At 42.2% G+C, this 24,082-nt stretch overlaps 1 protein-coding gene across 1 annotated transcript in view; it reads left to right on the top strand.

Annotated features, from left to right (window-relative positions):
- Positions 1-523: 523 nt before the first annotated feature.
- The window catches only part of LOC125466545 (proproteinase E-like), a 34,074-nt gene continuing 10,515 nt past the window's right edge, over positions 524-24,082 (top strand). Inside the window, exons 1-7 of the mRNA XM_059638034.1 lie at positions 524-658; positions 838-954; positions 2,540-2,597; positions 6,214-6,308; positions 6,392-6,489; positions 6,632-6,760; positions 12,397-12,533. Of these exons, the coding sequence (XP_059494017.1) occupies positions 524-658; positions 838-954; positions 2,540-2,597; positions 6,214-6,308; positions 6,392-6,489; positions 6,632-6,760; positions 12,397-12,533 (769 nt within the window). The remainder of the gene's footprint in view (positions 659-837; positions 955-2,539; positions 2,598-6,213; positions 6,309-6,391; positions 6,490-6,631; positions 6,761-12,396; positions 12,534-24,082) is intronic.

The raw sequence follows: 24,082 nt of genomic DNA, 5'->3' as shown, positions 1-24,082 counted from the left end.
CCAGTCTTCTGGCACTATTCCTGAACATAATGACGGCATAAAGATCAAAGCCAAAGGTTCTACAATCTCCTCCCTAGCTTCCCAGAGAATCCTGGGATAAACCCCATACAACACAGGGGACTTATCTATTTTCACACCTTCCAGAATTGCTAAAACCTCCTCCTTGTGAACCTCAATCCCGTCTAGTCTAATAGTCTGTATCTCAGTATTCTCCTCAATAACATTGCCTCTTTCCTGTGTGAACACTGATGAAAAACAATATAGATGGGCAATGCTTGCATTCTGACCCCATTTTCGCTGGCTTATTAGGCCAATTCAGAGAACATTTGAGTCAATGTATTATTGTGGGTCTGGAGTCACATATAGGCCAGTCCAGGCAAGGATGGCAGATCTCCTTCCTTAAAGGACATTAGTGAAACAGATTACTTTTATTGTAGTAATCTGATGATGATGCTCGGATCATGGACTAGCTTTCAATTCCAAATTGTAATTGATTGAATTTAAATTCCACCAACTGCCATGGATGGTTCTTCTAGCAGCTCGCAGGGTGTCACTTCTCTTCATTCAGAGATTTTCTGTACAGCACAGTTCTGTGTCCTATCCCTCAGCCAATTTACCACCAACCCCTTACTTTCACGTTATTCCATTACCTGAATATGTGAGTTGTTGGTACTTTATCAAATGCCTTTTGGAAGTTCATATTATCAACAGTCGACTGTCCCTTAGTAATCCACCATCCTACAAATGAGAATTAATGTCATCTTTGATGCTCTGCTGCCTTAATTCCATTATCGTAGTTGAATTTTTTTTAAAATCAGGATTAACCTTTCCTTTTAGGTCAGACAGGGTATGAACGTTGGAAAAAGACACATAATGTCAAATTTTGCACTCATCAGCATGAGTCAAAGGAAGAGGAGAGTGCTGATTGGTTGGAAAGTACTCCTGATTGTTGAGGTATTGCCATGGAAAATTCACCAGTTGGTGATGGTTGGTAGTTGACTGCTAACCTTTGTTTAAAGTTAAACGAGGCAAGTTGACAGGAGTCAAAAGACAGTCCTGAGAAATGAATCTGTGATTGTCATCTATTTTATTCAGTTAAAAGAGAAGCAAAGTGTATCTTCTTTGACTGTGACAGGATCCTATTTTGTTGATTATATATAGCTTCCGATACCCAAATTTTCAACACAGTGCAGGCCTGATTGACAAACCTAATTGTAACTGTAATTCTTCACACAGCTCTCCCCTCTCATACAGCAACAATATTGGTTTCCCCTTGTACTGGTATTTATATGATGTGATCTCATCAGTGCAAGATAAAAACTTTTGACAAAATGTATCAAATTTAAACTGAAAGAAGCGTGGGTGCTGTAAATCAGAAATAAAAGCAGAGGTTGCTGGAAAATCTCAGCAGGTCTGGCAGCATTTATGGAGAGAGATCAGTTAATGTTTTGGGTTGAATGACCCTTTTTCAGAACGAGTTTGACTGGATTGTTCCAGTCAAACTCATTCTGAAAAAGGGTCAGTCAACCCAAAACATTAACTCTGATTTCTCTCCACAGATGTTGCCAGACCTGCTGAGTTTTTATGGCAATTTCTGTTTTTGCATCTAATTTGAGCAGTTCTATCAATATTTCTGCCTACTCCTCATCCTTGTTAATTATGACAGTGTCTGTATCCTTTTCTTTTATAAGGAAGATGTAAAACATTCATTCAGTACCTGAGAGCTGTACTCCACCTCCATTAGGAGATTTCTATTTCCATAATATTGGCACAAACATCCTTTAATGCTTTAACATGTTTAGAAAGATTGTTGGCTTCTCTTTTATGTTTTCCACCAATCTTTCATAATGCCCCTTTGACCTTCTATCGTTCTCAATATCTCCCAAAATCCATTGTATTCTGCCTGACGATTGAATCTGTATCTGGTATTTTTATCATAAATATTTCTTTTTAATTTTAACCCTCCTTTGTCACTATGGACCCATAGCTTTGGAGGCCATATCTTGTCTTCTTTTGGAAATATGTGTTTGGTTTGCCCTAGATTTATTTCTGTCTGGAAGGCCTAATATTATTTACCTGGTCACTATCAGTTTCCAGTTTACCTATGCTCAATCTATTCTCAAATCACTGACATTAACTCTTTTTTCCATTTGTGCCCTTGATATTTCTCCATGACCTTCCTTCAGTGTTATAAATTAATTATGATCATTACTACCCAAATGCTTCGCAGCGATGCACTCCACTTTGGTTACTTCATAGTTGCGGTATATCTGGCATTGCTTCATTCTTTGTTGGGATAGAAGCAGACAGTCTTCCTGTACAAACTTCAGGAATTCTTCACCCCTGCCATTCTACCATCCTACCCCATAACCCCTTTACCCACCATACCCTCCTGCTCAATACATATCTGATACACATACCTTCTCTCTATGGTTTTTCAAAGAGCGTTTGGAAGCATTTAACCTCTTTATTCACTGGAGTACGGCATCCAGTGCTGTAAAAGCTTCAACTCCGATCCACTGTGTTGCTCCGTCTATAGTTTGCTGAACTGAGGCAAGTTTTCAAGGATCCTGCAACTGACAAGGTCTCAGAAAATTGTGAGGAAGCTGCGTGTGTATTTTATTTTGTCTGATCACAGCAGAGAGGGGATTTCTATTCCTGGTTGAAAAACCTAAACCATCGTCACTGTTTCATATTTGAGGGAAAAATGAATTGGCAGCCAATTGGCACATAGCAAAGAGCAGTTTGATAAAGATGACCACATAATCTGTGGTAGTGATGAATTGAGGGATAAATATTGACGAGGACACTGGGAATAGTTCTACTATTCTTCTTTTAAATAGTGATGTGGGTTCTTTTATGTACACTCATGAAAGCAAATGCGGCCTCTATTTAGTGATTCACCCAAGAAGGGCCAATGCTGTACTAGAACATTAATCACTGTGCACAAAAGTCCAGAGTGATGCTCCTTTAAAATTTATACATGAGATGTGGGCATTGCTGGTTGGGTCAACATTTACTGCCTGTCCCTAGTTGCCCTTGAGAAAGTGATGGTGAGTTGCTTTCTTGAACCACTGCAGTCCATGTGCTGTGGATGGAAACATAACGCTATTAGAGAGGGAGTTCCAGGATTTTGATGCAGCAATATTGAAGTAATGTCAATACATTTCCACGTCAGGATAGGGAGTAAACCTGAGCCTGTAACCAACTCTCCTAAAGGCACCACTTGTGCCAAAGCTGCCATTTCTTCCTCTCTGCCATTAATTGGAATTGGTTCAGTAGAGCCTGTACACCTATTCAAACACAGGAGGCGGCTGGGCTTTTTGGGATGGTGTCCAAAGTACCTGCCTGTAAAATTGAAACCAGGTTTTTGTGAACTAAGTGCCAAAGTCTGCTTGTAACTCACTGTGGTGGGTCTTTGACGTTCCCCGCATGGTTCGGGAATCTGGTGGACAAACAGTGAACAATGGTCGATCTACATGACTCTTTTGTTTTCACAGTTCGACTGAAGGAAAATGAGAGAAGTTCTTCTCACCTTTCTGTTTATAGCCAGCAGTAAGTCAGAAACTACACTTTTTTCAATTTCTTCCTGCATTGTATCTTGAAGATAAACATTAATATTGCATCTTGCTTCAGTTATCTGATATTTTCAAAAGGTTTATGACTATTGTGGAGATTAGTGCTGGAATGTTAATATCACAGGGCCAAGTAATCCAAGCCTGTTAATGTTTTGGGGGCCTGGGCTCAATTTCCACCAAGGCAGCTTGACTTTAAAATGCACCTACTAAATCTGAAATTGAAAGCTAATTTCACCAACATGACACAATACCAATTATCATAAAAACTCCTGTGGTTCACTAATGCCCTTTTAGGGAAGGAAATCTGCTGTCCTTACCCAGTCTGGCCCACATGTAACTCCACACCCACAGAAATGTGATTGACTCTACTGCCCTTTGAATTCTGATCATTGGGATGTCTGTACCTTTTAATCTGTAATGCTGAGACAACAAGTAAAGAGTTGTAGATGGTAACAGAGGATTGTATAATTGAGGGGCAGCAGGGAATGGGGGCAAGATGCAGGGACCTAGTGAAGGAGATCCTCAACAACTTGTTGTATTGAGATTAAGGACAAAAGTTATAAGAATGATGGTTGCAGAGGTACCCTAGACACTGTAAAAAAGAAACTAAAACAGAAATTGCTGGAGAAACTCAGCAGGTGCCAGTGTTTGTGGAATCAATGTTTTGGTCCAGTGACCCTTGTTCACTTTTGACAGTAGCCAAGAAAAGCTGGGATAGAAGCTGATGACAGGGAGTGGTGAGGGAAAAGGAGTGAGCAGACGGGTGGAAAGGGCAAGAGAACGACAGTTAGACAGTCAAAGAGAAGGATAATGGTAAGCGTCAGGGGAAAAAACACTGATAATAAGGACCATAAATAGGTGAAAATAGATTGGCTGTGCTAAAAGCAACCCATGTGATTACAAGGGCCTGTCATGTGACTTTAGGTAATGGACATGGAAGAAGATACTCATTATTGTAATATTATTAGTAAAATTGTTGAAGTTGACATTGAAGTCCTGAAGGCTGCCGGGTCCTCAAGTGGAAAATGGGGGGCTGTTCTTCCAGCTTGTGCTGAGCTTCTCTGAAGCACTACAGCAAGCCTGAGACAGAAATATTGGTCAGGGAACAGGGTGGTGTATTGAAACGGCAGGCAACTGGAAGTTCAGGGTTACTTTTGTAGATAATGTAGGTGTTCTGCAAAGCAAACTCTCAGGTTGTGCTTTGTCTCTGCAGTGTAGAGGAGACCACATTGTGAGCAGCAAATACAGAAGACATAATAGGAGAGATAGTAGGCACTGCAGATGCTGGACAACGCAAGATAACAAGGTATAGAGCTGGATGAACACAGCAGGCCAAGCAGCAGCAAAGCTTCAGAATTTCTGAAGAAGGGTCTAGGCCCGAAACGTCAGCTTTCCTGCTCCTCTCATGCTGCATGGCCTGCTGTGTTCGTCCAGCTCCACATCTTGTTAACCCACTGGGAGGATTCTTCCTTGTGTAGTTGCCACTGGCCAAATAGTTTAATAGCTGTCACAGTGAAACCATTTGGAGCTGTTATTAAAGCTGTTATAGCAACTCACTTCTAAAATTTCAGGTCCATCAGGCAAAGTCAACATGGTTTTGTAAAAGTGAAATCATGTTTAATCAATTTGTTGGACTTCTTTGAAGAAGTAACGCACACTAGATAAAGGGGAACTGTTGGTGTATTGTATTTAGATTTCCAGAAGGTATTTGATAAGGTGTCATGTCAAAGATATTTGGGGCAAATGAAAGCTCATGGTGTTTATGGGTAACCTATTGGCATGGATAGGAGATTGGCTGGCTAACAGAAAACAGTAGGCATAAATGGGTCAGTTCCTTGTTGGCAGAGCATAACAAATAAAGTGCCACAGGGATCAGTCCAAAAGCTTCAACTTTTTAGATTATTTAATAGTTTAGGTGAAGAATGTTGGTATAGTTGCCAAATTTGCTGATGACTCAATTAACGTAGTAAAGTAAGTCATGAAAAATAAACAAAACAAGATCACAAAGGGGTATGGATAGGTTAAGCGTGAGGCCAAAGATGTGGCAAATGGAGTTGATCTACCTATATGGCCTGCAGTGGTTCAAGTAGCCAGTTCACCACCACCTTCTCAAGGGCAGCTAGACACTGGTAATAAATGCTGGTGCAGACAGCGACACGCAGTAATTAATTTAAAAAAAGCTTGAGTGCAATGCTGAGAAAATGCTACATTACTGTTTTTTAGATGAGGTGTTCAGTGTACTTTGTGTCTGATCTTTGAAGCAGTGTTAAAGATCCTGAACAGAGGGATTCCACCCCATTGATATGGCCGATATCTATCTGTCTTTCAGTCGTTATTGTTTAAAAAGATTACCCAGTGATTATCTTATTATGATTAGTTCATATATCTTAATATCTTACCTAAATTGGCCACTGCATTTGCTGCACTATGATCAATGTACTTTGAGGGTGCTTCTTTCATTGCAAGAGACGTGGAGCCATCTAGGGGATGCGCAAGTTGCTACATACATGCAAGTCTTTCTACCTTCCTTAATGTTATGTGCAGCAATATGTTAGCGTTAGCATCATGTTTAAAGTTCTGTGAGAATAGATGATGGTATTGTTTTGATCACTGACTATTGATTCTTTGTTTTCAGCCTATGCTTTTGACTTCAGCTGTGGAGACCCAGTCTACAAACCTGATTTAAATGAGAACAGTAACAATGTAATACCATTCAGCTGGCCGTGGCAGGTAAATGAAGACAGAGACATGGTCAGTGCGCAAAATGCCACTGTATTGTACTGCAAACATCATTGCATGTTTGTTACTTCCAGGTTTCATTGCAAGCTAAAAGAGGAATATCATATTCCCATATGTGTGGAGGGGCCCTCATTGACCCAACGTGGATCTTGACTGCTGGGAAATGCATTAAGTGAGTAATGACTGCTGGAATTAGAACTATTTTTCAACCTTAAAATTAGTGTGTGCACCCTTTCAGAAGAGTAGCAATAAGTCACCCTCTCCATCTTTGCATTACCATGACTAACATTAATATCCTTTTCTTCTCTTTAAAGCGAAGACTTGAAATACCGTGTTGTATTGGGGAAATATGACTTGACGTTGACTGAAGGTTCAGAACAATACATTGAACCTATCAAAATGATTTCTCACCCAATGTTTAATCCCAAATGTATCACTTGTGGGTAAGTGCCAGCATGCATTGAATTAAGTGTCCACTTGGAGATTATTACTTGTACAAATGTTGAACATGTCCTTTAAACCTGAAGCGGCATTTGGAATTATCTGACCTCAAGTATGCTCGACTTTAAATTTATTGCAAAATTCATTTGGATTACATTTAGAATATTGATACATACAGGCAAGACAGGAACAGAAAGGAAGCAGCAGGATAGACTAGAGGCTGTGAAAATCTTAGGACATTAACAGTTCTATAATTTGCCAGAGACTTTTTAGTAGTGGAACTGCTTGAGCTGTTAAACATATATCCCATATTCCTCTTGTGAGCAGTCCGCATTTGCTGGTACAAGTATACATGGTAGCCTCAAGTGGACCAAATGTACATTGTAATTTTTCAGTACAGTACAGAGACTGCAAAGGCAGATGGGATATTCGCTTTAGATTGTGAAGATCTTGGTTTTGTTGAATTCTACCAATTTGTAACGTTTGATTAACTTTCTAGCTTTTAACTTGGCTTAACACAGTATGATATTCACTATAGGAGTGAACCCTTTTTTTCTGCTTTGGTGTGGTCTTCTGTTCTGCCTTTGGTGGAGTTTTGATAATCTTTGAAAGTAGCACAAAACTTTAATACAACAGTAGAGTTGGAGACTTGGGGATGTTGTAGTATAAGGGGTTAAATCTGCATGTGCAGTATGGAAATAAAACACTGCATCGCTTCCTGTGGTAATATACATTGTTATAAAACATTGCAGCCTCATGGTAACATAGAGCCACAGTAAGAATGTTGCTTAAATAAAGCGAATGTTTTCTTTACCTTAGCAGGCTCTGTAATTTTTTTTAGCAGTCCAACCAGAAAACAATACAAGAAAAATTAGTGACAATGACAGCCAATGATGCTCTGTCAATCGGAAAGAAAATGGATGTGGGATAAAACAAGCCATTGATTTGCTATCATCTGTTTGGCCCTCTCACCCAACAGAACCTTTGCCCTGTTCACTCTTTTATGTTGGATACCACTTCATGTCTGTCTGCTCATAGTCTTTAGTACTTATTGAAAATAGGAAGGGCAGTAGAACTCATTCAATCTGGACTGAGTTACTATGCTAGTTCTAAGTTCTAACAGTTTATTTCCATGCCTTAAAACATCTTTAAATTTAACCTCTGTAAAATTCTCATTTAATCCCAGTTGGGATTATCTTTCTCGAGAATTTTCTGAGTCAGCAGTCATTGATTATGAGGTCTGACCGCTCCCCCCCCCCCACCCCAGATCCCCCAACCCAGTCTAAAACAATCAAGCACTTTACTAGAATCTGTGATTAGATAAATACTAGGTGTGGTTATCCTCAAGACAGCAAATATCATAACAGATGTAATGGCAAGGCAAGGCAGCTTTGAAACAAACTGAAGTCAGAGCTTCCTGCGCTAAACAACAGGCTGGGATAAAAAGTCTGTTGAACTAGGAACCAAAACTTTGCTTTCATAACCTCTTGAAAACCAACAGGCCTGAAAAAGCTAACTTCAAGCTGTTGATGGGAAGGAAGAATTCATTCATGAAAGGAAGATTAGATTGTCACTGTGGACCTTCCAACCCACTGTTGCTTCAAAAGCTTGAACAATAGCTGGAATCTTTTGAAAGTGAGGAGGTTCATTAGTAACAGTTCTGGATGTTTTTCTGCTTTCCACTTGTAGGCTGGATAGTTGGTCATGTACAATCACACAGCAACTAATGAGTTACATCCTCATAAACATGAAATACAACACATCACGTGGCTTGGGGCTCATGCTGTTGCCTCATGAGGTTAAAGGTCCGGGTACTATCCTTAATGGTCATCTGGGCAGGCATTTATTCCCTCAAAGCCAGGAGCATCATTCTTACATGTCTGAGGGCTTTCGCAAACCACAGTTGCTGCCACCCCTATCTTGAACTGTTAGCTGGACCTCAGGAACTGGGAGCCCCTACTCTGTATTTTCCCTGAATGAACTTCTATCCAACACCCTTGACTCTTATTCCATTGACATTCCCCCAACATGGTAGAACTACCGCACAGTTCCACTCAATCTGTCATCCAATATCTGTCACCCTTGACGTATTGTTTATTACCCTTGACTCAGAATTTCGCTTCTTGTCTTTCCATACAGCCCTTGATCTCTCACAATCATGTGTCCCTTATAGTCTTCTGGAATTTCTTCTACAGTCTGGCTTCTTCCCTGTGACATGAAAAGACTGAACCCTCTCTCTCCCTTCTTCAGTCAGTTAAACCCCTCTGCTCTTCATTGTCTCCTTCCTTGTAGTTGAACAAAGCTCTACATACAAGAAAGTACATGCTCCAAATCCAACAGGAAAACAACCTCACTTACCACATGCCATGTTTATGCAGTCAAACAATCGAAGGCATGTGTTTCTTGTTGGTTGATTACTTCAGTAGAAAGATACACTTAAGTTTGTTCAGCTTATCTTTGGTCACAAAGCACCGTTTCCTCTGCTGGAGTGGAGATTGTGTCCTATAGGATGTGCATGATGGCAAACAATTTTCCTTGTACAAGAACAAAGGTGATTGAGAAGATTACACCAATGACTCCATTTGTACATTACCCTTTGGCTCCAGCTCGTCTGCACACTATACTTCAACTACTGCTGGAATCAGCAGCTTCCTGTTTCAGTCCATAATTAAAAGCGCAGGAAAATAAAATGACATTTTACATTTCTTAGAGTCAGTCTAATGATGGTCTATCCTCAAGCCCAAAAAATAGGAGGCACAACGTGACTTCAGAGCAGGCAGTTCCATATATGACCTTCTCCATTCATTTATTTGCAGGGAAGTGCAAATATTTGTTATAAAGCAGAGGTTGAGCCCCTTCTGACGACAAAAACTGAAACACCCAAAGAGGAGCACTTTACCTTATAAACTATTTACAAAGGTGAATTGCCTTTCAGCAACTTCCAGTAGTTAAATAAAATAAACCCCAACACTTACTTTTACAATCAACAAATAAAACAGTTTATTTATCTAATTCTAAGTGAACAAATCAACTAAATTATTAACAAACCAAATAAACCCCTTCTATTTACTATAGATAATAAAATGTGAGGCTGGATGAACAGGGCAGGCCCAGCAGCATCTCAGGAGCACAAAAGCTGACGTTTCGGGCCTAGACCCTTCATCAGAGAGGGGGTTGGGGTGAGGGTTCTGGAATAAATAGGGAGAGAGGGGGAGGCGGACCGAAGATGGAGAGAAAAGAAGATAGGTGGAGAGGAGAGTATAGGTGGGGAGGTAGGGAGGGGATAGGTCAGCCCAGGGAAGATGGACAGGACAAGGAGTTGGGATGAGGTTAGTAGGTAGGAGATGGAGGTGTGGCTTGGGGTGGGAGGAAGGGATGGGTGAGAGGAAGAACAGGTTAGGGAGGCAGAGACAGGTTGGACTGGTTTTGGGATGCAGTGGATGGAGGGGAAGAGCTGGGCTGGTTGTGTGGTGCAGTGGGGGGAGGGGACGAACTGGGCTGGTTTAGGGATGCAGTGGGGGAAGGGGAGATTTTGAAGCTGGTGAATTCCACATTGATACCATTGGGCTACAGGGTTCCCAGGCGGAATATGAGTTGCTGTTCCTGCACCCTTCGGGTGGCATCATTGTGGCACTGCAGGAGGCCCATGATGGACATGTCATCTAGAGAATGGGAGGGGGAGTGGAAATGGTTTGCGACTGGGAGGTGCAGTTGTTTGTTGCGAACTGAGCGGAGGTGTTCTGCAAAGCGGTCCCCAAGCCTCCGCTTGGTTTCCCCAATGTAGAGGAAGCCGCACCGGGTACAGTGGATGCAGTATACCACATTGGCAGATGTGCAGGTAAAATTCTAGTAGTATGCTGTTCTAATAAATGAGCCTCAATTATATAAAATGAAAAAATATATAAATTTTAGTCTTTCAAAATTACAGCGAGATTGTGTCTTCCAGAATCCTCTGTGCCTCCACTGTCAATTGTTCTGTCAGTAATATTAACTAGTTGTACCGTGCGTACCTTTGGTTTTTCTTAGGTGGTGCTTTCTCTAAAACTTAGAGAAGCCTATGAAACCCAACAATTCTTTCTTGAGAGCTGTTAACTCTGGCAGTGGCAGTTAGTTCCCCTCCCTTTGCCCAACCGCCCTCTTCGTTTATACCCGTGATGACATATCAGTTTCTTACAATAGAATTGGTCCGATGTTATCAAAGCCATCAGGTTTAAATTTAATTGGTTTTTGGTATCTAAGAGCCTGGTTTAAATTTGTTGGCTAAATTCAAAACTAGTCTTGGTATCAAAACAAAACTGGTGTTTTTGGCCCACTAACTATCTACAGCCTTTTGATTCAAATGTTTCAATTCAGGTGCTCTCTGTACTTGCAGACTTCCAAGCAGCTCACAGGCTTTTTAAAATCTCTAAGCATAGAAAAAGCACATCGTCTTTTAAAGGGTCCATGCACTGCTTTCCTCCTGAGTATTTTACAAACACCAAATTCTAATGCTCTGCCTCCCAATCCACAAATACTCTACTCAACTTCACAACACTGTAGTTAATACCACTCCACCTGATTGTTGTGAATCTCACAATGGCATCTGACATGACCGGGAGGACTGGCCACTCACAGATCCAAGAGGAAATTTGCTACCCTCCTGAGCTCGCAACTTTGCGTGGTCCTTCCATGACAAGGAATACAATCAAGACACACTCACAAAGAGAGGAAATTAGGTCAAACCAAACCAGAACTCCTTAGATCATGCAAGAGATACAGGCCATGATTTTTCAATTTTATTTCAAAAATCATGACCTGTGTCACTTGCACTATCCAAAAGCTCTGGTTTTGTTCATCCAGGCAGGCTTTCAGAGGTCAACTCCTTGCCAAGCCCACTTTCAGTCCCTCCAATTGCCCCCCGTCTGGAGTAATTGGAGGACGCCCCCATTAACCCTGTAGGTGCGACAACCTGGATTCCTAGGAAACTAGCCACCTTTCCCATCCACTAGGGAGCTGGGTAATCAGGAAGGTGGCGAGCTGAAGCCGATGTGTGACAATTAATTTATCACTCAAGAGCTTTATTTGGTGATGGGTTAAGAGGGTCACCCATCGATCGCTTCATCCAACACATAATTAGTGAGGTGGTGAGAAGAGAGTGAGTATCTTACCAGAGCTGACTCACCTAGTAATTTTTCCCTTTGTGCCACTTCCCTCACCACCTCCAGGGAGACAAAAATCCTTCTCAGAGTAAGATGAAGCCAGGAAAGAATAGGTTACAGATGTTAGTTTGATAGTACAAGTGAGAAGCAGGCTTAAAATTAGAAACTTCATAGGTGACGTTTAGAAGGTAATAAGAGAGAGTATGAGAGAATATTGGCAGCTAACATGGTACAGAATGTAAAAGTATTCTATAGGCAGATAAATACTAAAAGTGATGGTGTTCCTATAAACCTGCTTGTCTCTCTAGGTGGTGTAGATTTGTGTTTTGGGTGGTGCTCAATAAAACCTTGCTTTGAGAGACATTCTATTTTACTAACTCTTGCCAATAGGCATCTGACCTTTGTACAGTGAATTATAATCTCCAGGTTTATTGTCATATTCAATTTCATTATAAATAGAACTTTAAATTTGATGGTAAGCTGTGCATCATTCTTTGTAGGTTTGATTTAGCTTTATTAAAGCTCTCCTGGCCAGTCGTTTTCACTGACAAGATTAGACTAACCTGTCTCCCTGCAGCAGGGGAAGAACTACCAGATAATTACACATGCGTGGTCACTGGATGGGGAAAATTGAATGGTACAGTATGTAATTTTTCATTAGCTTTTTACAGCCCAAATTCATTTCTTTTAATATAAGTAGACTGTCTGTCTGCTTAGTGCTTCAGCTCAGATTGACTTGGGTCATGTGATTAACTGCATGTGGGAGCATTGAGCTTGTGGAGAAACTGCAGAAGTCTGAGGTACAGAGGGATCTGGATGTTCTGGTACATGAATTACAAATCTTTATAATGATGCTACAGCAAATGCTCAGAAATACAAATGAAGTGTTGTTCTTCATTGCAAAGGGAATTGAATATCAAAGTAGGATGGTTTAGTCCAGTTGGACAAGGAAGTATTGAGAACAGCCCAGGAGTATTGGGTAGAGGTTTGGTCTTGTCATTGAAGAGAGGATGGAATCACATTGGAAATAGTTCAGAGAAAGTTCATTTAGCTGAATCTTGGGATGAACTGATTATCTTAGGAGGAAATGTTGGACAGGCTGGGCCATTGGAGTTTGGAAGAATGGGAGATAATCTTATCGCGACATAGTCTTAGTGAGCTAACAGGGGGCCTGACAAGGTGAGTGATGAGCTGCTGTTTCCCCTTTTTGGGAGACGTTAGAACTAGGGGTCACAGATTAAAAATTAAGGGTTATTCAGTAGGGGAATTAAGGGTTAGGGGGCATTGACAGGAAAGTAGAGTTGAGGGTTATCAGATCAGCCATAATCTCATTGCATGGTAGAGGAGCCTTGATGGGCTGAATGGCCTACTTCTGCCCCGATATCTTATTAAATATTATTAATTGTTTTAACAAAGATCTGTAGCTTGGGTTGCAGTTGCAGTTGTTGGTTGGTTCGCTGAGCTGACTGGTTTTCATGCAAACATTTTGTCTCCTTTCTAGGTGTCAGTGCTTTGTAGCCTCCGCTGAAGCGCTGTTGTTCTGTCCCACTCTGAATTTATAAAGTCCAGGATGATGTCACCTAGAAGGGAGATGAAACGCTTGTATGAAAACCACGCAGCTTGGCAAACCAACCAACAACTCTGTATTATTAACTTCTTCCACTTAAGACTATGAAATTCTCCTCTCTAGAGAGCATTGGAGGCGAGATCACTTTAAGGCTGTGTTATACAGGTTTATGATTGATAAGGGAATGAAAGGATATCATAGATGAACATAAAAGCTGAGTTGGAGCCGCAATCAGAACACTCATGTTCCTTTCGAATTGCAGAACATCCCCAAGGAACTGATTGGTTCCTGCTTCTCATTTGCATACTCATGTGTGTATCGAGAGGGGTGAGGCTGTTATCAGGGAGGATAGATGAGAGCTGGGATATTTACTGACATTTTTCCCCATAGTTAATATGATCACCTGTTAAATACTTTGATCCAATCCAGGTTCACAAATGAATATTGGTTGATGCTTGGGAGGATGAGGACTCCACAACACTTGGCTGGCCTGTGATTTCTTGGGACAGGGTTTGTTTTTTATTCCCCTCCCACCAACTTTGTATATTTTTTTAAAAAATGTCATTCATGCGATGTTGTCCTCACGGCCAAGGCCAGCATTCATTGCCCATCCCTATTTGCTCTGCTAAAGATGGCGATGAGTTTCCATGAACCATTGCAGTTTGTGTGGTGTCGAGGCACCCACGGTGCAGGAAGGCAGTTCCTATATGTGACCCACTGACACTGAAGGAACAGTGATATATTTCTAAGTCAGGATGGTCAGTGGCTGGGAGGGGAACTCGCAGGTGATGGTGTTCCCGTGCATATGCTGGCCTCTTTCTTCTGGATGGAAATGGTTGTGAGTTTGGAAGATGCTGCCACAGTATCTTTGGTGAATTCCTGCAATGCATCTTATAGATAATACACACCCTTCCGACTGTCCATCCTAGTGAAGGGTGTGAATGTTGAAGCAGATGCATGTGGTGCCAATCAGTTGGGCTATTTCATCCTGGAGAGTTTTAAACTCATTCAATTTAGTTGAAGTTGCACTCATCCAGGCAAGTGGGGAGAATTCCATCACACTCCTGACTTGTGCCTTGCAGATGGTGGACAGGCGTTGGGGAGTCAGGAGGTGAGCTGCTCGCTGTGGTATTTCCAGTCTCTGACCTGCTCTTGGACTAATTCAGTTTCTGGTCAGTAACCCCAGGATATTGATACTGGTGGCTTCTGTTATATGTAATGCCATTCACGCTGGCACTTGGGTCACAAAGGACACAAAAGCCATAGGAAATCCAGAGTATCACATTGACCCAACATCAAACCATTGTTCGAATGCATTCATCGCATGGATGACATTTTTAAAAAAATAAACGAAGTTAGTGGGAAGGGATTATTCTCTGTCCCACAGTGAGGACTCGTCACTGGTTATTCTTCAAGGGGCAGGGTTTCTGAGTCCAGTCTAATTTCTGATCCCTGATCAGTCATCTTCCACTTTACTACAGTGAGAACCAGTGTTAAAGATGCAGAAAGGCATCTATAGTTACCCTATAGCCAATACAAATACTTAATCAGTTCGAGAACAACGGAATAAAAAGCCCTGCTGAATTTTAATTTTCCTCTTGAAAACCTTGCCAGTAAGAATTTAATCTGTTGGAAATGGGATGCGATATCTGCATCTGGGTCCCCGCTGCCATTTTTACAGACCTGCTGAGTTTTCCTTACTCCATAAAATAATTCAGACTTTATTCTATGCAACCTCTAAATTCAACCTTGCCAACTGTTGCTTTACCTTTAAATTGATGTTATAATTTCAGCTTCAGCAGCTACTTGTGACATAAATTCCCTGTTCCAATAGCCCTCTGTCAAGCAAAGAGTGAACATTACAGGACAAGAACGAGAACCAGCTGTATGCGGGGTCAAATACATCTCTGCTACAAGAAGTGTGACCTTGTTGAGGGACGCTTAAAAATTAAGTGCATGGGGAATGTTCAAAGTACTCCACAGTGTTCAGAGTCATAGTCGTACAACATGGAAACAGTCCCTTCAGTCCAACCAGAGATAGTAAGAACTGCCGATGCTGGAGTCAGAGATAACACAGTGTGGAGCTGGAGGAACACAACAGAGCAGGCAGCACCAGAGGAGCAGGAAAGCTGACGTTTCGAGTTGGGACCCTTCTTCAGAAATGGGGGAGGGGAAGAGGGCTCTGAAATAGAGAGAGGAGGGTCGGGGTTGGGGAAGGTGGGTGAGATGGTAGGTGAGTGCAGGTAGGCAGTGTTAGGGATTGGTCAGTCAGGGGCGAATAGGTGGGAGAGGAGATGGACAAGTTGTATCAGGTCAGGGAGACAGGGATGAGAGGGAAGGTTGGTCATGGGATGAGGCCAGGTGTGGGGAGACCTCGAAACTGTCAAAGTCCACATTGACACCATTGGGATGTAGGCTCCCAAGGCAGAATATGAGGTGCAGCTCCTCCAGTTTCCATGTGGCATCATTGTGACACTAGAGGAGGCCCAAGATATGGACATGTCACCCAGGGAGTGGGAGGGGGAGTTGAAATGATTCACAAATGGAAGGTGTTGCCGTTTGTTGTGAACAGAACACAGCTGCTATACCAAGTAGTCTCCGAGCCTCCGCTTGGTCTCGATGATGTAGAGGAGGCCACATTGGAAGCAGCGGACGTAATAGACCACACTGACAGATATGCAGGTGAACCTCTGTCTGATGTGGAAGGTTTTGTTTTGGTGCCTGGGATGGAGGTGAGGGGGATGATGTAGGGGCAGATGTAGCACTTCCTGCAGTTGCTGGGAAAGGAGGCAGGGGTGGTGGGGCTTGTTGGGAATGTGGAGCGGACAAACGAGTCGTGGAGAGAGTGGTCCCTATGGAAGGCAGATAAGGGTGGGGAGGGAAATATATCCTTCGTAATGGGGTCAGATTGTGGGTGGCGGAAGTGGTGGAGAATGATATTTTAAATACGGAGATTAGTGGGGTGATATGTGAGGACAAGGAGGATTCTACCTTTGTTTTTGTCGCAGGGAGGGGATGTGAGGGCAGAGGTGTGGGAAATGCAAGAGACACGGTCGAAAGCATTGTTGAGCACCGAAGGGGGGAAGTTACAGTTCTTGAAATAAGAGGACATCTGGGATATAAGGGAATGCAACACCTCATCGTGGGAGCAGACGCGGCAGAAGCAGTGGAATTCGGAATAGGGGTTCGCATCCATGCAGGAAGGTGGGTGAGAGGAGGTGTGGACTAGGTAGCTGTGGGAGTCAGTGGGCTTGAAATAGATATCGGCATTCCTTTGCAGGACTGGGAGAGGGAGGCACGGAGCTGGGGGTAGGCTTGATTGTAGGGCCAGAAGATGTCGGTGGTTTGCTGAGAGCGTGGACTTGAGGAGCCGCAGAAAAAACCTTTTTTGGAGGATCTGGATGTTGAATATTTAGAGTTTGTTGCGGTCTGGGCCAAATTGGGATGGTCTGAATGTGGATTGCAGTCCATTTGGGATGATCCAGTTCAGTAGGCTATTCCTTAGGCGACATGTCCATCATGGGCCTCCTGCAGTGCAACAATGATGCCATCCGAAGCTTGTAGGAACAGCAACTCATATTCTGCTTGGGAACCCTGCAGCCCAATAGTATCAATGTGGGCTTCACAAACTTCAAAATCTCCCCTTCCCCCACTGCATCCCAAAACCAGCCCAGTTCTTCCCCGCCTCCCTAACCTGTCCTTCATCTCACCTATCCCCTCCTCCCACCTCTGGCCGCACCTCCATTTCCCACCTACCAACCTCATCCCACCTCCTTGACCTGTCCGTCTTCCCTGGGCTGACCTATCCCCTCCCTACCTCCCCGCCTATACTCTCCTCTCCACCTATCTTCTTTTCTCTCCATCTTTGGTCCGCCTCCCCCTCTCCCTATTTATTCCAGTTCCCTCTCCCCATCCCCCTCTCTGATGAAGAGTCCAGGCCCGAAACGTCAGCTTTTGTGCTCTTGAGGTGCTGCTCGGCCTGCTGTGTTCATCCAGCTCCACACTTTGTTATCTTATATCTGATATTGACTCATTGTGACTGCTCATTGCTGATTCTGCAAGGTTCTGACATTTATTGTCATTTAAACATTTTTCTGAAAATTGTATTAGTCCATATTTGTTCAGAAAACCTCATCTGCAAACCTGTGACCTTCAAAAAATTTCCAACGAGTTAGTAAGGCAGAAGCTGTGTTGAGCTTTCTTATCCTTGAAGAAAACAAGGTGAAAGTAAGCTGTTAAAGACACAGGGATGAACTCTGCACAACACAACACCCTTGCCTTTAAACTAGCGGACTTGGTCAGGAATGGCAACCTGATCCATAATAACCCCTTTATACTGTGGTTAAAAAAAACTTGCTCTTTTTTAATCTGCAATGCAACTCGCGATTTATCTTTGAGCACAGGACTGAAAGTTGCTGCAAATTATTCATTTGATACCACTGTCACATCTTGTGAATCCATATGAATTTGTCTGAAGCTGCTTTCAATAACTTTCTCCAAGTTTTTAATACTCTTCTAACTCCAGACAGAACTAGTTTGTGGCGCATGATGCCACGAGGTTTGTGCTTGTGGTTTTATTCTGTACATTCTCTACCCTGATCTCTGCTGGTAGTTTGCAGCCTATTATTGTTCTGTCTTGTCTATGAATGTTTCTGCCTGACTCTGCCAGAATCTGCAAATACTTTCATTTCAACTATTATATATAATCCTGTCTTCTCCCCTCCCATAAGACCATTCCACTCCTTCACAGTCTCTTGTACATGACTGCTGTAGCATCATGATATCTATCGGCATCTCCTTATTATGTCAATTCTCCTATTACACTAACGCAATTGTCTTGTTTTTCTTCATTAATCTTGTATTTAAGTCCTCTAATCTTAGTAAAGTATCACCTTTAAATCATAATCCTTTAATTTCTGGAAGTACTTTTATTTTAGTGTAAATTATCCCTGCAGCTAGCCATTTTAATTGCGATTTTCCCTGTCTTTTACAACATTTGCAGGGTCATTGTATTGTGGTCAGAATGATTGAACTGATCAGGAATGGGCTTGAATTTATTTTCTTTATTCCTTCATGGGGTGTGGGAGTGAGTGGCAAGGCTGGCATTTGTTGCCCATCCTTAATTTCCCTTGAACTGAGAGGCTCACTGGGTCATGTCAGAGAGTGGTTGAGCCTCCTCTAGAGTTAAGAGATTTTGCTGAAAAGAAATTGAGTTACAGCACCATCTGGTGGTTAATGATAGCACTTCTGAATTTGCTCCTCTGATGCTGCTTGGCCTGCTGTGTTCATCCAGCTCTACATCTTGTTATCTCTAATGAAAGTACTTGTCCCTTTTAGTTAAGGATTGTGGATTCAAGTCTTAGTTCCAAGAATATGATTTAGATCAACACTGGTGATTAGCTCATTTATAGAATCAGAGTCATATATCATGGAAACAGATCCTTGAACACAGCATGCCGAGCAGCATCTTCGGAGCACAAAAGCTGACGTTTTGGGCCTAGACCCTTCATCAGACCCTTTTTTCTGATGAAGGGTCTAGGCCTGAAACATCAGCTTTTGTGCTCCTGAGATGCTGCTTGGGCTGCTGTGTTCATCCAGCCCCACACTTTGTTATCTTGGATTCTCCAGCATCTGCAGTTCCCATTATCTTTGGTCCAACCAGTCCATGGTGAACACAATTCCAAACTAAACTAGTCCCACCTGCCTGTACTTGGCCCGTATCCCTCCAATGTTTCTTATTCATTTACTTATCCAAATGTCTTAAACGTTGTAACTGTACCTATGTCCTTTACTGGAAGTTCATTGCACACACGAGCCTCTCTCTGTAAAAACATTACCCCTCGTGTCTTTTCTAAATCTTTCTCCTCTCACCTTAAAAAAAATCATAAATCATTGATCATCATAGAATCCCTACAGTGTGGAAACAGGCCTTTTGGCCCAACAAGTCCACATTGACCCTCAGAACATCCCACCCAGACCCAACCCCTATTACCCACCTAATCTACACATCCCTGAACACTATGGGCAATTTAGCATGGCCAATCTACCCTAACCTACACATCTTTGGACTGTGGGTGGAAACCCATGCAGACACGGGAAGAATGTGCAAACTCCACACAGACAGTCGCCCAAGGGTGGAATCGAGCCCGGATCCCTGGTGCTGTGAGGCAGCAGCGCTAAGCACTGAGCCAATGTGCTACCCCAAAATAAGTCCCCTAGTCTTGAAATCCCCTGCCCTATGGAAGAGACACCTGCCATTCACCTTATCTATACTCGCCATGATTTTATAAACCTCTGAACAATCACCTGTCAACTTCTTACACGCCAGTGAAAAAAGTCCCAGCATATCCAGCCTCTCCTTAAAACTCAATCCCTACATTCCTGGTAAGTCTTTTCTGAGCCTTTTCCTGCTTAATAATATCCTTCCAAAAACAGGGAGTCCAGAACTAGACACAGTATTCCAGAAGAGGCCTCAACGTGATGTCCCAACTCACAAACACAAAGGTCTGAGCAATAACAGTGAATGTGCTAAATGCCTTCTTAATCACCCTGTCTGCATGCGACACAAACCTTTTGCAGCGCAGAGTGAAACCAACAGTGTGTATTCAATTTCCACACCCGTTTAGATTACCATAAAGGACTTTCCTTCTCAACCTTTCCCCTTACCTGAGGCATAGAGACTCACATTAGACAGAGAAAACTGCTGGTGTTTTAATGAGAGTGCAGTCCTCTGGTGACTTTACCTTTTTCCCAGTATTAGGACTGTAGGAATGCTGTCCTGTTCCATGGGCTGTTGTTTGAATGAAATTTAAAACAAATGACCCAGGTACCCTCTCAGATAAATGCAAAAGTTGTTACTTTAAGAAAAGCAGGACTCTGCTCTCGGCTCATATCACAGCTATCACCTAAATCAGAATTAAAATGGAAGCAAAATACTGTTTGTTCTGAAAAGCTGGAATAAAAACAGTGGATGGTAGTGAAAGTCAGCAGCTTCTGTGCAGAGAGAACAGAGTTAAAGTTTCAAGCCCAGTACTTGAAACAGTGTTCCAAAGGAAAGAGCCACAACAGACTTGAAACATTAACCCTTTTCCCCTCTCCATAGCTTCTGTCCAGCTGAGCTCCTTCAACTCTCTACACATCCCTGTGTTTGTATGACAAAGATAGATCAGTTGGTGGTTCATTTCTTTACTGTTTGTGGGAGATTGCTGTGCACAATTTGGCCTCCTCGAATTCTATGTTATCACAATGTTTATGCTTTTAAAGTATTCATTGACTGCAGAGCACTTTGAATCACTCTGAAGTAGTAAGGTATGATAGGAATACCAGTCTTTCTTGCTATCTTTCCTTTCGGCCAATGAACGATAAGGTATTGTATTTGGGTACCGGCACCCAGAATTCCAGTAATCACCAGGGAGCAGGTTCTGTCATCTCTCTGTCCCTTCAAACGGTGCTGGCCAGAGGCAACTACACAAGAAAGAATTCTCCCAGTGGGTTAACAAGACGTAGAGCTGGATGAACACAGCAGGCCAAGCAGCATCTTAGGAGCAAGAAAGCCAGCGTTTTGGGCCTAGACTCTTATTTGCTTCCATGCTCATTTTATTATTATTCAAACAACACCTGCACTTTATTGGACTAGAGTTTTAAACTAGAAACAAGCTTTTTTGTAGTATCTTCCCCAACCTTAGGACATTCAAAACTGGACATCCAACGACGTATTTTGGCAGAGTAGTCACCATTGTAGGGAAACTTAATAGTTAATTGTAGAGCAAGGTCCCAGAAAACAGCAATAAGTTAAATGGACAGGGAATTTATTTTAGCTGCTGACTGAGGGATGAATATTGGCTTGGACACCCGGAGAACTTCTGTACGCATCTTCAGGCAGAACTACATGATGCCCACGGCAGAGGGAAGACAAGGCTCCGGTTTAAGGTCTTGACTGATAGATGGTTTCTGCCTTGGACGCCTGGGTCTTTGTTGAATCTGCCAGTGCTGCCTGGTCTCTCACGGGCAGGACCTCTGTAAGCACCTGATGCAGGACAACATGAATAGAATCATCCCACAGTAGTCAGAATATTATTTATCAATATTGTTATAGTATTTGTTAGATGTTCTGAAACATTAACATCTCAAGCTGCTCAGTATCTCATTTCCTGTCATACCTGCAGGAATTGAGTTTCTTTTAAGGTGCAACATTTAAATATAACTCAATCCTAAAGAAATGATCCCAAAACATGACAACAATGAAAGGACAGTCTATTTGGACGTAACCTGTTGTTTTAACTAGAGAGTTAAATACCTGATTCTGAATTGAGCAGACATCAGATACTATTGCACTTACAGTTGAGTGCCCTGTCATTCTCCAGTAGTCACAACATACTTTAAAATGTTCTACTTTGTCACTGATACGGAAATTTTAATCTTCATCTCCATTAGGTTTAAGATAAAATGACTCATCAACGAGGATCCTTTTATGAACAACATAATTATTGATGTATTATAAAATAAGACTTGGAGTCATTAAGTCATACAATATGGAACAGGCCCTTCGGCTCAACCAGTCAATGCCGAACATAATCCCAAACTGAACTAGTCCCACCTGCCTACTCCTGGGCTGTATCCCTCCAAAATTTTCCTATTCATGTACTTAACCAAATGTCTTTTAAAGTTACATTTGTACCCACATCCACCACTTCCTCAGAATGTTCAGCAATATTTCAAATCAAGTTAAAACAATTTGAAGTGTAGAAATATAAATATTTACCTTGTAAATAACACTAGACACATATACCAATTAAAGATAAAAGAACTTTCTCTTTGGAGAATAACCTCAGCAGGTAAAAAATACGAGATAACAAGATGTGGAGCTGGGTGAACACAGCAGGCTAAGTAGCATCATAGGAGCAGGAAGGCTGACGTTTAGGTCCTAATCGGCCAACAATTTCTTGAAGGAAAAAGGAATGAGGTATGAAATATTCAAGATGACTTCTGACATGTCAACAAACAAAGGCAGTTCTCTGTGGGACTTTTGTAGATGCAGTTCATTCAGGAAACATCATAAACACTTCTTCCAGAGGCTTTTCAGAGGACAGTTGGCTCAGTATCTCTCTGACCCCCTCTCTGCCTCTCACTCACTCACTCACTTAGTCCTGTATGCCAAGTGAACCCCAAACAAAATCCAAAACAGTAACTCCTGACGGCCATGCAGGTATGTGATTTGTAGGAAATAAGTCTTAGCAATTAAGTTATCCCTTGTGACCTCCAAAATGTGTCTTTAGAAATAAAATGTTCTCATTTGTCCTTTTAGTAACCTGTTTGTAAATTAAAATGAACCAGTCCAGGTGTCTCCACAGTGTTTTCAAATGAACCATCGTCCACAGTCCATTAACATGAATCCTCAGAGTGGCTTTCATTGGAAATAAAATGGAGGCAAGCACCAGCAGGTGAAGTGGACATGGACAATGCAGACACAATCAGCCAAAAACCAATCATCAGTCTATTTACCAATTGGACATTGTCTAATATGAACTTAACTGCAAGAATGGGCCATTCAGCCCATTGAGCCAATTCTGTTTAATTAGTGATTCCATATTTTAACTCCATTTAGCTAAGTGTGAGGTGCTGCACTTTGGGAGAACAAATGCTAAGGAAAAGTATACAGTTAATAGCTGGACTCTGCACAGCACTGACTTACAGAAGGATCTTGGGTTTCAAGTTTATAGATCCCTGAAAGTGGTCACTTAAGTAGATAGTGTGGTTGGTCAGAGAATTAAGTTTAAGAGTGAGGATGCCATGTTGCAACTTTATAAGACTTTGGTTAGGCTATGCTTAGAGTATCACATTACAGGAAGGATGTGGAGAGGGTGCAGAAGAGGTTTGCCAGAATGCTACCTAGATTGCAGAGTATGAGCTAACAGGAGAGGCTAGAAAATCTTGGGTTGTTTTCTCTTGAGCATCTGAGGCTGAGGGGAGACTTGACAGAATTCTGTAAAATTATGAGGTGCATAGACAGGATAAATGGTCAGAACCTTTCTCCCAGAGTTGGAATGTCTAATTCTATGGAGTGTGCATTTAAGGTGAGAGGTGAAAGTTCAAAGGAGACGTACGGGGAAGGTTTTTTACCCAGAGTGGATGCGCTGCCATGGATGGTGGTGGAGGCAGATGCGATAAGGTATGTAGAGGACTTTTAGATAAGCACGTTAATATATAAGGAATGGAGCAGCATGGGCCAAGGGCAGGCAGAAGAGATCAGTTTAATTTGGCATCATGTTAAGCACAACATTGTGGGCTGAAGGGCCTGTTCATGTGCTATACTGCCCTAATTACCCATTATGACTACATAAACATTAATATACTGCCTGAATCGAAACCTTTCTGCCTCATTTCTTTAAAGTGGCAGCTTATTGTAAATTTCAACAATGTATGAGCTTTATTGGGGCTGGTGCTGGGTGGAGAATTCTTCCCTTTATTGGAATATTCTGTTCCCTGGTAGCAGCCTGGAACAGTGTAAAACTCAACTTAAGGCCAAAGCACGAGTTTCGAGATCACCCTCCCTCCAAACACTCCAACAACCCCCGACAAAGAAAATTGCCTCTCTCTCCTGACCCTACCAAATCATTTAG

This window comes from Stegostoma tigrinum, chromosome 28 (genome assembly GCF_030684315.1).
Source record: "Stegostoma tigrinum isolate sSteTig4 chromosome 28, sSteTig4.hap1, whole genome shotgun sequence".
Lineage (NCBI taxonomy): Eukaryota > Metazoa > Chordata > Chondrichthyes > Orectolobiformes > Stegostomatidae > Stegostoma > Stegostoma tigrinum.
The sequence above is the reverse complement of the archived record's forward strand: the minus strand, read 5'-3'. Positions and strand labels throughout refer to the sequence as shown.